The 12,396-nt window shown below is 49.3% G+C and overlaps 1 protein-coding gene and 1 long non-coding RNA gene across 9 annotated transcripts in view; both read left to right on the forward strand.

Annotated features, from left to right (window-relative positions):
- The window catches only part of SLX4 (SLX4 structure-specific endonuclease subunit), a 28,144-nt gene extending 18,720 nt beyond the window's left edge, over positions 1-9,424 (forward strand). For 6 of the 8 annotated variants that reach the window (XM_053957116.1, XM_053957119.1, XM_053957120.1 and 3 more), the window contains exons 11-16: positions 1,364-1,510; positions 2,376-2,545; positions 3,321-5,779; positions 6,686-6,788; positions 7,007-7,459; positions 8,050-9,424. In XM_053957116.1, the coding sequence (XP_053813091.1) occupies positions 1,364-1,510; positions 2,376-2,545; positions 3,321-5,779; positions 6,686-6,788; positions 7,007-7,459; positions 8,050-8,410 (3,693 nt within the window). In that variant the 3' untranslated portion in view covers positions 8,411-9,424. Of the gene's footprint in view, positions 1-1,363; positions 1,511-2,375; positions 2,546-3,320; positions 5,780-6,685; positions 6,789-7,006; positions 7,460-7,714; positions 7,836-8,049 lie in introns of those variants that run through there. The other 2 variants (XM_053957121.1, XM_053957123.1) reach the window with 2 other exon arrangements.
- An 899-nt stretch (positions 9,425-10,323) lies between these two features.
- Positions 10,324-11,963, forward strand: LOC128795964 (uncharacterized). The gene is made up of 2 exons (XR_008433678.1): positions 10,324-10,992; positions 11,915-11,963. It is a non-coding gene; the product is annotated as an uncharacterized LOC128795964 (long non-coding RNA).
- The last annotated feature ends 433 nt before the right edge of the window (positions 11,964-12,396 follow it).

The raw sequence follows: 12,396 nt of genomic DNA on the forward strand, positions 1-12,396 counted from the left end.
CTGCCTGGAACGTCACATCCGGAGCCTGTGTTTGCTGGCGGCCCCAGAGCAGCCTCACAGGTATCCCACCTGCCAAGAATAAGAAAACAAGAGGAGTCAGATTCGTTTCCAGACTGAGTTTCCTGTCTTCCCTTTGGAGATCAGTCCACAGCACTGCCACGACATGCAGAATGTTCCCTAGCCCACCTGTGAAGGCTGGGAGAAGTGTTCCAGTGTGTGCTGCTAATTCCTGCTGGATGGAGTGAGTCCAAAGGTTGGCTCTCCACAGCCCACTGCTAATGTAGAAACCTGCTAAGAAAATGAAAAGCTGTGTTGTTCCAGGTGGAACTGCATCTCCTGCAGATGTTCCCTGGAATAAAACTTGCAGTTCCTCAGCTCTGCAGTAGGTTTGAAAAGCACAAGGTCAATGATTAGGGTGTTAAGCATAAACTGGTTTTCACATGCAGTTAGGCAGCTTCTCAACCCAGCTGTGATCTGAGGGTGTTTCACACTTCCCTGAAGCACTCCAGGGCCACCTCCAGAGCTGCAACACTAGGAGGGATCTGAGTCTTCAGGAGATTGCCTGGGAGCAGCTCCAGAGGAGCTGTCTTGCCATGCTTGATGTCTTTGGCAGCATGCCCCAAGCCTGACCTTGCCATCACCATAACCAGCCACAGGTAACTCAGCCCTCCCCAAAATTCTAGCCAAGGGTTCTGGAATGGTAATAAAAGTTGTGTTTCTTTTTTAAAATGGAGTGAAATTTACAGAAGAGGTTTCAGTAGCTTGCTCATAAATTCCTTTGAACTGGATGCCTACATTAGTTTTATTCTGTGGGGACCTCTTGTTGCAGAGCTGATCTTCTCAGCTGTCATTGCCAGACAGTAAAAAGAAAGAAGAAAGGCTCATTACCCCTTCCTGAGTCATCCTCTTTCCTCTTACCCTGATTATAGTGAATTGAGTTCAATTCTGTTGAAGTGGAAGTTATAGTTTCTTAAAATTGTGGTGGGAGGCAGTAGATCAAGAGGCCAGCTATAGGCTGTGGCTAGACCACAGCAGGAAACGTGGTGAGATCTGAGGGTGATAATGTGCTGTGACACAAGTACAGCAGAATACAACACAACTGCCCTTTCTCCACAATGGGCTGGCTGTGAAAATGTGGAGGGAAAACAAAGCAGGAATGTTTGTCAGACCTCTCAGCTTGTCCTGTGGAAGACCTGAAGTCCATAAAGCTGATGATTGTCTTCAGGAGGCAGAGGTGGTATGTCCAGGCTGGGCCCACAGCACAGCAGTGCTGATAAACTGGGTTACTCCCTTCTTATTTTTCTGAGGAAGCATTTGACGTCTGTAACCTAACACCTCTCTTTGTGTTCCTTTTGTGTCCTAGACCTCTCTCGGGCTGCTGGCTCAAGATTTCGGTGCCATGGTCAACAACCCCCACCTGAGTGATGTCCAGTTCCAGGTGGACAGCGGGGACATCCTCTATGCCCACCTGTTCGTGTTGTACGCGCGGTGTCCGGCGGCGGCTCAGGCTGTGAGTGCTGCTGGCATTCCTTCTGCTCCTGCTTTGGAGAGCCCAGACTGCCCCTTCCCACAGCCAGCCAGTGCCCCAAACCAGCACACAACACTGCTGGGCTTAATGGCAATGCCTCGGGACCTGCAGTAGTGTTTCAGCTTAGGAAACCAGAATAAATCCTGACAAAGTGGTGAAAGATGTGCTACTTTATCTTATTCAGGGAGGCTATGGGGAGTCAAGGATCCTTGCATTCCACCCATGAGCAATGAAGGAAGCTTTCAAAGTGCTTCTTGCCCTTGCATTTTTGTCCCTGTGCAAGCACAGACTGCCTTGTCCTTCTTGGTGTGTCCTGCCTGTCACCCAGGCTGGGAAGTGTGAGCAGGGAGTAGGAAGTTTCTGGGAAGTACTTTAAAATAATCTACACAGAGGTTTTGTCACTCTTGCTTTGGAGGTACCTGCACTGACTGTGCTTTTTGCAAGGCTAGTGAAGGAGTTCTTGTGTTCCCAGGGCATTTTAAGCTGAATAGGTCCCAGCCTGCTCCTGTGCAGCTTCCAGGTAAATTCAAAACAGACCAGATGAAGCTCATACAGAGAGGTGTGGATGGAAATTGGGCTGGGAAGTAATTTGATTGCAAAACTAAGCGGAGAACTCGAAGACCACCTTTTATACATGTGACTGAGGCAAGTAGTTTAAACAAAGTTAGCAGCTATAGGGTCAGGAGGGACATGGCCCGTTCCGTAGGGAGCTCTGTGTAACTACCCCGCCTTGGCATCCCCGTCCCAGGGCTGGGCACGAGTGAATGGAAGGTGCTGATGGGAGCAAGGGTGAATATAGGTGTTGTGTTGCTTTATTAGCAAACAGACTTTGCTTTCTCTGCCCCAGGTGCACAGCGAGGGGTTGGTGGTGGAGGAGGACGGGGCCGCGCCGACGCGCCGGGTGCTGCTGAGCGATGTGTCGGCCGAGGCTGTGGCTGCCTTCCTGCGGTACCTCTATGCTGCTGACACCAACTTCCCTGCTGGGCTGCGGCCCCAGCTGCAGGCTCTGGCTGCCAGGTGTGTACCCTGAGCATGTTTTGGACCTCCTCAGGCTTTCAGCCACACAGACCCCAGTTTGAGATCTTTGCAGTTTTAGGAGCTTACAAGTTCCATGGTGCTTTGCTACATCTTAAATAGAACTTGCCCATAAGGACATCCTGCTCTCAGTCGAAAAACTGTATGAGAGTTTCTGTGTTCAGAATATGCTCTGCAGACTTTGGCTGAGTTTTGTCTCAGGATGTCTGTTGGCAGCTGACGTTGAAGATGATGAGCACAACTTCTGTTATGTGATTCTCACTTCATCTGAACAATGCTTGTAGAATGTATTGGATGCTCAGGCTTTAATGTGTTGTGTCAGCCATGCTCTCAGGCATGGTCCTAGGCATGCACTGAGAGCTTGAAACAGGAGCAGTTTTTGAGATATGGGTGGGACATGGTTGGGGCTTGCCAAATGTATATAGAGAGGTATCCTGTCACTCAAAAAGCCAGGAATCTTGCACATAGCAGATATTATCCAGCCCCAGCCATTCCATGGGACTTTCCCATTGCCAAGGGGATTTAGTGTAGTCAGTCTCAAACACAGAAAAGGAAGAATGTGCCTGATACTTTCATGTGAGTGACCTGGAAAAGGGTATTTGGAATTTCAGGAGTACACTGGATCTTGTGCATCTTAGGAAATTCAACTTAAGATCCTCATGTAAATTCCTTACAAAGCTCACGAAAGTGATCTGACAGCCAAATAGGGAAGGAATACTGGAGGAGGAAATACTAATTTACTATTGTATCCCTGCAGGTTTCATGTTAGGGAACTGATGGCAGAGCGTGAAAGCAGCACTGGAGAGAGCCAGGTGTCCTCTGGAGTGGATTCAGAAGATGATCTTATCTCTGTGAGGGATGATGAAGATTGTGAGGACAGAGCTGAGAACTTCCAAGACCTCTTGAAGTCAGTGTGGGTGGGTGAAGATGAGGAAGAAGTAGATATGCTGAGCCCTGAGTGCCAGAAGGAGGATGACAGTGAGGTGGGAGAACAAGAGCTGGAGGAAATCTATGAGTTTGCTGCAACTCAGAGAAAGATGGCTCAGGGTGAAAGAGAGGTGGGCAAGGGAACACACTGCAGCATGTGCAGTGACACTGAGGCAGTCCAAGGTACAAACCAGCAAACTGAGCAGGAAGAGGTAAAGAGACCTGAATCTGCTTCAGTAAGCTACAGCCTCAAAGATCTGAGGGATGGCAACAGGGTGGAAAGATCTGAATGTGATTTGTCTGCACAAGAAGAGAAGATGCAGAATATAAATAGGTGCAAGAGCATGAATGATCCACAGACCACTATTGTGCATCGCCACAGTGAACCTCAGAAATGGGATGGAACATCCCATGGTGCTAATGAAGGAGGGGCTTTTGGGAGCTGTGAGGATGTGAAGGATTCCAGGTCACCTCAGGTCTCACATGTCAAGGCAGATCACTGTGAAGAGCAGTTTCCTGGTTTCCAGGGTGATACTGGTCTAAATGACAGCTATGAACGTTTGTTTTCTGCCTCTCAGAGATATCACTGCGAGCCTTCCCCAGTGAAAGAAGTTACCAAAGAATCAGGAAAGTCCCCTAGTGAAAAACATGTTGGTCTTAATGATTCACTTCTGTTCAGCAAGTCACAAAAAGACTGCACTCCATGTAAGAATGGATTTTGTAGGGGTCCAACTCCCCAGCCTTATGTGTCCCTTTTTCCTGCTCTTGGCTCTTCACCTGCATCTCCAAAATCAGAGGGAAAGTTTGCCAGAGAACATGTGTCAACACCAAAGCAAAACAAAAAGGAAAAATCATCCCCATCTGATGAAATACGCTCCCAGAAAGCCAAGGAGCTGGGTGCTGCATCAAAAAATGAGATCACAGTTTCTCCAACAGAGCTTCCTCACAGTGAATCAAACAAGCACACACATGTCCCAGTGTTGTCATCACCAGGCAGGACTCAGGATGCTGCAGCTCAGGGGATCAAGGAGGGTGATGTTATTGTTTTATCTTCTTCTGATGATGAAATGGAGTTACAACAAGGCAAAAAGTTGCCAGAGTCTGACTCTGCTCTGAAGAAAATGGAAGTCCCTGGGCACCTGAAGTGTACAGACATGGAACAAGGTCCTGAGATACCAAAACCTGACCCTAATTCATCAGTCCCTGAAACAGAGCAGAGATCAGCCCAGGTCTCATGTGGTAATACAGACACAGTGGGTGTAAGTCGTGATGTAAAGGTGTCCCCTGAATTTCCTCTCAGCAGACAAACAGGTGCTTGTACAGAGATCAAACAGAGTCCAAACCCGAGCCCTGGGAAAAGGCTCAGTTATGAAATGTCTCCTGGCACAGACAGCTCCTGGCTTGTGCCAGGAACACCAGTTCTGAGCAAAAGCAGAAGCTTCTCAACACAGACTCAGGTCACAAGTGTTAATTCTTTAAAGGGTGCAGGATCTAAACTCAGCACAAAGTACTTAGCAGCAGGTAATAGAAACCATGAGATGGCTGGAAATTTAATAAAAGGTCTTGAAACAATGTTATCAGACAAACATTTGCCTCTGGAGAACTTGGCCAGTGGAAGGAGCCCACCCAGCAGCCCAGCAGCAGAATCCTTTTCCAAGAACCCCCTTCCAGTTTCTCCACTAGACCCAGTTCTCCTCTCTCCTGGCCACACCAACATGGAAAGCAAATGTGCCAGTATTTCAGGTTTACCCACAGTGGTGCCTCCGTGCCAGGAGCAGCCACTGGAAGATAAAATCAACATCAGTGTGGTTGAGCTGGAGGACAGTGACAGGGAAGTAAGTCTGCCTTCTCTGGGTAGCAGTGTCCTGCTGTGTGAGGAGCCCCCAATCCCTGTTGATGACTGCTGGCACGTTGGGTATCTGTCACCAGCCAGAGGTGACTGCCGTGACTCCAGGCAGGTCAGCCCTGCAAAGACCAGCACGGCCAGCACCCCCAGCCCTGGCTCTTGGCAGGAGCAGGGGGAGAGCCCAGTCCAGGTGCAGGGAATTAAGGGCAGCACCCCTCTCCAAGGAGGTCCTGCTGGCAGGAGAACAACTTTGCACTGCCCTGAGAAGAGCCCTATTGAGCCATGTTCACCGGTGGGCAGCAGAGCCAGTTACCTGGACTCCAAACTCTGGGATAACTGGAATGGAGAAGAGAAGGAAGATGAACTTCCAGAGATTCTTCCTCTATCTCAGAGGTTGGCAGCTGCAGCAGGGGCTGGTCTGACAGATCCTGTCAAGACTCCTGGTGAGAGCTTGTATTGATACTAGATTTATTGGGCTAGGTTAAACTGCTTTTAGTGATTATCTTACCTGTGATGCACTTGACACACTGAAAGGGTCTTTGGGCTTTTTGATGCAAAGCAGTTGGCAGGGCCAGGCACAAAGAAGGTTCAGGCATTTGCTGTAGGAAAGAACCTGTCTAAATGTGGGATTCCTGGAGTGTTTCATTGTCACCAGTCCTTTGGTAGTGACAGTACTCCTTGCAGAAGCTGTGGGTTCATGGATAGAGAAAAAACAACCAAAGCAGAACAAAACACAGGCCTGCTTGCCAGTGGATTGATGTAACTGATGTTGCAGTATCTAATTAAATAATTATGCCATACTAAATGGCATAATTATTTAATTAATACTAAACTTTCGTTTAAAGTTTAAGGGGTGATTAGAACATGATGTGTGAGACTGGCTGTGCTTCACAGTATCAGTAAACTGGTATCATTAAATCCATATCTAACTCCAGACCCCAGTAGCTTGATTTGCTCAATTTTTTTATGCATCTTGTCTCTGTTATGAAATTTGCTTCCTGGGAGAAGGACCACTGCACAGAATTTGGTAAACATGTTTTTAACTGCTTTCTAAATACTGCCAGTTCTAGCAAAGCCCTGAATGGCCTCATTTTCAGATGTGACATATGTCCCAGTTTAAACTGTTTTCTGATGTAAAGTCAATGAAAACCAAGTATCCTGATTAAGGGGGGGGGGGAAGTGCTGACTTCTATCCAATATGAAGCTGAGTAATAACTAAAGCAGCTTATAAGGAAGTATTAAACAATTATTAGATAATACTAGATTTCTGCCACTAAGAGGAGAAGATACCAGCTATTTTAAGTCCTTTCTGTACTGATTCTCATCAGAGTAATTTCATTCTGCTGCAGAACCTTCCTGTCAGGAGAACAACAGGTCCCCCAGCACTCCAGTGACACCCATGCCAGCTTATTCCATCATGGAGACCCCGCAGCTGAAGAAGGAGCTGAGCAGGTGAGCATTACCTCCCCCAGGATGGCTCTTTACAAGAGGTACCTGCTGGCAGGCAGTGTGAAAGAAGGGGAGCCATGGTGAAGCTCCAGCCAGGGCTTTCTGAGATCATGTCACATTTTTCCAGCTGCACTTCCTGGCCTGAACCTCTTGCTGAGCTGTGACAATGGAAGGTGCCGTGTTTCTCTAACTTAAACTCCCGCCTTCTCTTCCTCTTTCAGATTCGGTGTCCGTGCTCTCCCAAAACGCCAGATGGTGTTGAAGCTGAAGGAGATATTCCAGTACACTCACCAGGATGGGGACTCTGACTTTGAGGATGAAATCTCCCATTCCCAGCCCCTTCCACAGAAGTCCCCGGCCAAACGGCCAAGGCAGCTGAAGGCAGGCCGGGCTGCGGGTGGGAGTCGCATGGGTGCCCTCAGGGTTGTGGGCAAGAGGAAGCAGCTTGCCAAGGCTTCTGCAGTGCTCCCTAGGGGTGAAGCTGATGGTGCATCCCATGGAACAGGTTGTGCCACACCCAAGGACAGAACTAAAGTGACACATCACCCAGAAGGAGCCAAAGAGCAGGAAAGGCCATCCGCGTGCCTGGCAGCTGATGGCAAGGAGCTCCCGGCATCCCAGGAATCGGCATGTTCTTCGGTGGATGGAAGTGACATCTCCTTTGGTTCACAGAGGTGAGGCAGTGAAGTCCTAGACAAAACACTCAGGGGTGCAGGACAGAGATGAGGTAGGAATGAGGCAAACAGAGGTGACAGTCCCTGTGGCCTTTAGTTGCCTTGCCACCTCCTCGAGTGTGTCACGTGGAGGTCAGCACACTCCTACAAAAGAAACAAGCTTTGGCTTTTCAGTCTAATTCCCACTGAACTATTCTCAGAACATAAAAGGGCTGCTTATGAGCAAGGCCCAAATCTGGTATGCCTGGTCTGCAGGTCAGTGACACAGAGCACTCCATGCTGCCTGAGAACCTGCAGCTGGAGTTGGGAGAGGACAGCACAGTACCCCTTGGCAGAACCTGCCAGGAGCCAGAAATTCCATACAGCTCTGGGCTGGGTGAGTTGGACCAGCACTGTCCTGGCTGGGATGGGAAGTTTGCAGAAGCCCTGCCATGTTATGCCTCATTAATTTTGTGGGTGCTGGTAGTGCAGGGTCTGTGATCCCAGAGGGAAGTCATAGGGCTTCACGATCAGGGATTTCAGGACCTCTGGTCCTGTCCTTGTTGGCCTGTTCTTTCCTTGACCTCTGGTGTGTTTCGTCCTGCTTTTAGTTCCTTTGTGAATGGATTTGAAACCTGTGCTTTTACATCTGAGGAGGAGGAAGAGGAATTTCCAGCATCTCAAGCAGCAGCTCGGGAAGAGGAAAAGCTGGAGGCAGTCAGGTGCTACATCCGCTCAAACACGGCCCTGTACAACAGGATTCTCTTCTATGAGCCCATCGAGCTGGCTGATCTGCATGCAGAGCTCAAACAGAATGGTATTAAAATTTCTAAGACAAAGCTGCTGGACTTTCTGGATTCTCAGTGCATCACATCTACCATGGCCAGAGCCCGGAAAGAGCAGGAACAGAAAAGGAAGGAGAGCAGAAAACAGAGAAGGCGATACCGAGTGAAGCCCACCCCTACCTGCTGAAAATCCTGTACGGGGAGGCCTTGCTGCTCAGCTGGAAAGCCGTTCCCAGCTGCTGCTCCAGCCGCAGGCGATGGGTGGAGCACTGCTGCTCCTCGTGGCCTGATCCCAGGTGACATCCCGGAGAACGGGCCTGAGCCCCACTCCCGTTCCGGGCCATCTGCTCTGGCTGCACAAAGGACCCGTGGCTGCCCTGCCTTCAGCACACAGCTCACCTGCAACGTCTTTTCACCCAGTTTGACTCTTGTGCCTTTTCTTTCCATTTTTCTAATAGATCTTAGGTCCCCCCTACTTTTCTTGGTGCTGGTGCTTCCCTCAGTGCCAGGACCTATTCCCTGGATTTGGGCAGTGAAATGCTTCACCCTTCACGTTCCAGGATTCAATCCACTCTGTCAAGCGCTGCCTGTTTACACTCCTGTGACTTCCATCTTCACTTCTTCAGCACAGTTTGCACTGCTGATTTTTAAGGCAGGGAATGCTGTGGAAATACATAAAAGGCTTTTTTTCTTGCTTCACTTGGCAATCTCTACTAAAACTCCTAAATCTGTGTTTCTGAAATGGCTGCAGAACAGGGCAGAGGTTTGTTCTGTTCCCTTTGTGACACCTCCCAAAAGTGCCCCTGATACCCCATGTTGTGGGAAAGCCCTCAGCAGAGATGTCTTTAAGAAAATATTTAAGTGAGCACTGGAACTTTTCAGCACTTCTCACAGCTTGAGCTAAACCTACTGCTTGGATCAGTCCCATTGCCAAACTGGACCGGTTCCAGTTGTAAAATGTCTGGGACTCCTGGAGAAGTCTTGGACCCTAAATTGTCGTATTTTATATATTGACCTTCATAACAACTTCTCACTTCTGTCTGTTCTGGCAGTTCTAAGTGTGCAAAGGCTCACTGAAAAACAGGGACACAACACAAAAAGAGGGCAGATTTCTAGATATCTTTGTATGTCGGACTTTGTTTTCTTTTTTTGATAATTTCCTTTTGATTTACATTATATACAATAAACAATTTAAATCCTGTCCATTCTCAAATGGAACAGTAAACAAATACAGGATTGTATAGAAAACATGAGCTTCATTGAACTAGACTACTCTTCCCAGCTTCAACTAGGGTGTGAGAACATGACTGGGAAGCCTATGCCTAAAAAAACTAAACTTGAACTCTTTGGAAAACTTCAACTAGAGGTGGAGAAGACTTTGGGGAAACCTATTTTTCCTAATAACAAAGGGGTTCCTAACACCTGTGTGTGGGAATGTCGCAGTGCCCAGCTCAGCACTGGTCATACATTCCCTGCCATGTCCAGCCAGCCCAGAGATGAGCTGGAGAGTCAGAGGAGAGGCGAGAAGTGCAGTCTCCTCCTCTCCTGAGTGCCAGGCTGCCTTGGCCTCTTCCCTCTGGGCTCTGCCTCTGCCGGGAGCTGTGGCGCAGGCAGCGCCTCGTCAGGGCCCGCTTCTCCAGCAGCAGCCGCAGCAGCTCCTGGCAGCAGCCGCGGCCCCGGCAGCACGGCCGGGCACGGCCAGAGGCGCTCCGGCTCCTCTCCTGCAGCGCAGCACAGGGAGCCGTGGAAGGGGCACAGGGCCTCGGGGCTGAGCCCTCCGGCGCTGCCTTTGCCTCTCCTGCACAGAGAGCCTCGGGCCCGGCCGGGCTGCCCCGGGCCGAGGCTGCAGCAAGCAGAGCTCCGGCCGCCCCTGCCGGGGCTCCCTGGGGCTCAGCCGGGCCCCGTTCCTGCCCGGCCGCGGGCTCAGCCCCGCTCTGCCCCCGCGCCTCGGCCCGAGGGCTGCCCCGGAGGCCCAGCGCCCTCGGGCCCGCCCGGCTCCGCTCCCCCGCGGGGCGCTCAGCCCTCGCCCCGCACCCTCCTGGCCCGAGGCCCTGGCGGCTCCCGCGGGCCGGGCCCACCGGCCCCAGCCCCTCCCTCACCTCTCCGCAGCGGCTCCCTCATGGGCGCCACGTCCTGTCCCGCTCTTCCAGGAGCTCGGGAAGCGCATCCCAGGCCCCCGTGTCCCCGGCAGCGGGGCAGGAAGGCTCCAGTGGCTGCACCGAGAGCAGCAGCACCGAGAGCTGCAGCAGCCGGGAGAGCCCCTGGCTGCCCATGCTGCTGCTCAAGGCCAAGCTGCCACCCTCAGCAGGCTCTGCCCGTCCTTCCCAGCCACTTCTGCCTGGCCTCTGGGCACGGCGATGGGCTGGGGACACTCATCAGCCACCGTGCTGTCCCCAAAGGCCGGGATGTCACAGAATCATGGAATCAGTTGGGGTGGAAGAGCTCTGTGAGATCACTGAGTCCAACCTGGGACCCAGCTCCACCAGTGGCAACCAGACCAGAGCTTTCAGTGGCTCACCCAGGCTTTGCTTGAACACCTGCCACAGTGAATCTAACACCCACCTGGGCAGCCCATTCCAATATCTGATTACTCTTTATGAGAAGAAATTCTTCCTAATGTCCAACCCAAACCTCCCCTGATTTTGGGCTGTGAAATGCTTCACCCATCTCCTTCCTGGGTTCAATCCACTCTCTCAAGCAGTGCCTATTTACACCCCTATGACTTCCATCTTCAGTTCTGCAGCACAGTTTGTCCTGCTGATTTTTAAGGTAGCAACATTGTAGAAAAACATACAAGGCCTTTGGTTTTAACTTGGTTCACTTTGCAATTGCTACTAACATTCCTAAATCTGTGTTTCTGAAAGAGCTGCAGAACAGGGCCCTGTGGGTCATTGAGTCCAACCTGTTAGCCATCACCACCATGGCAACCAGAGTGACCATAGTGGCCCTGTGGTAGCCACAGGCTGGGACAGGGACCTTGTCACTGAGTGCCACATCCAGTCTGTCCTAAAATACCTCCCATATTGGAGATTCCTCCACCCGCCTGGGCAGCCCATTCCAATATCTAATCACCCTTTCCAGGTAGAAATTCTTTCTAGTGTCCTGTCTAAATCTCCACTGGCACAAGTCTGGAGGATCTGTGGCATACAGTCCAGCTGATGGTTGGGATGCTGGGGAAGGGAAATGGAACTTTTCCTCTCCCACCTTCCTCACCAAGGGCTGCAATGACTATTTTGAGAAGGACAGGCCTTCCAGCTGATGCTGCTCCATCAGTGTACCTGTATTTCTCTCAAGTACACACCTCACAAGTGGAAAAGCTTCAGTCTTAATAATCAGTCTTAACATGGGAATATAGATATCCCTTCCCAATATTTTTGTTCTGCTTTTATGTAAGACAATTATCAACAATCAAAGATTTTGTGATCTATTATTACATCTTTACCTTCACTGGAGGTAGCATCCCAGTTCAATAGATATAAATTATAATCATTCAAATCATATAATGTCTTAAAACACTTTACTATGTGGGGAAAAAAAATTAAATTTTAATGCCACATCTCTTTGCTGTCAGGGTTTGAAACTGACTCCTTTGTAGATGCTTGCCTTGATGCCTCCTTATTGCTGATGTAAACAAAATTTAATTCCAAAAGTTTTCATAGATTATGAGAAAAGGATTTAAAATCTTTTGCAGCCTTCAAGACTACAAGGACATGCCTCAAATACACTGCAAATTATCTGAATCCTGTCTCATTCTCCTGCTTCATTAATCCCTGAGCAAAGTGGGCCTGCCTGAGTTAACTCTGGTGTTGCCACACAATTCAATTTGTAGATATTTCCCTGGTTATACATTCCTAAAACATGCTCCTTTGTCTTGGAAGATACACTGTCAAAATTCTTTATTTCCAACTGTGTAGTAAGTTACCAAAACTAGTTTTATACTTCCATTGCTTTTAACACTTTGAATGCTGCCAAAAATAATCAACTAAGGTATTTGTTGGCTTTTTTTTTTTTTTCATTTAAAATAATGGTATTGTCATTGCACAAGGTTTCTGTCTTATGTGTGCACCATGTGAACTTCTAAATTTGCTCTGATAATCAAATGAGCAGTGGGATTGATTTGGGATACTCCATAAGAGTTTGTGTATTGAAAAAAACAGCCTAAGTAGGTTTATT

Source organism: Vidua chalybeata, chromosome 16 (genome assembly GCF_026979565.1).
Source record: "Vidua chalybeata isolate OUT-0048 chromosome 16, bVidCha1 merged haplotype, whole genome shotgun sequence".
Classification (NCBI taxonomy): domain Eukaryota; kingdom Metazoa; phylum Chordata; class Aves; order Passeriformes; family Viduidae; genus Vidua; species Vidua chalybeata.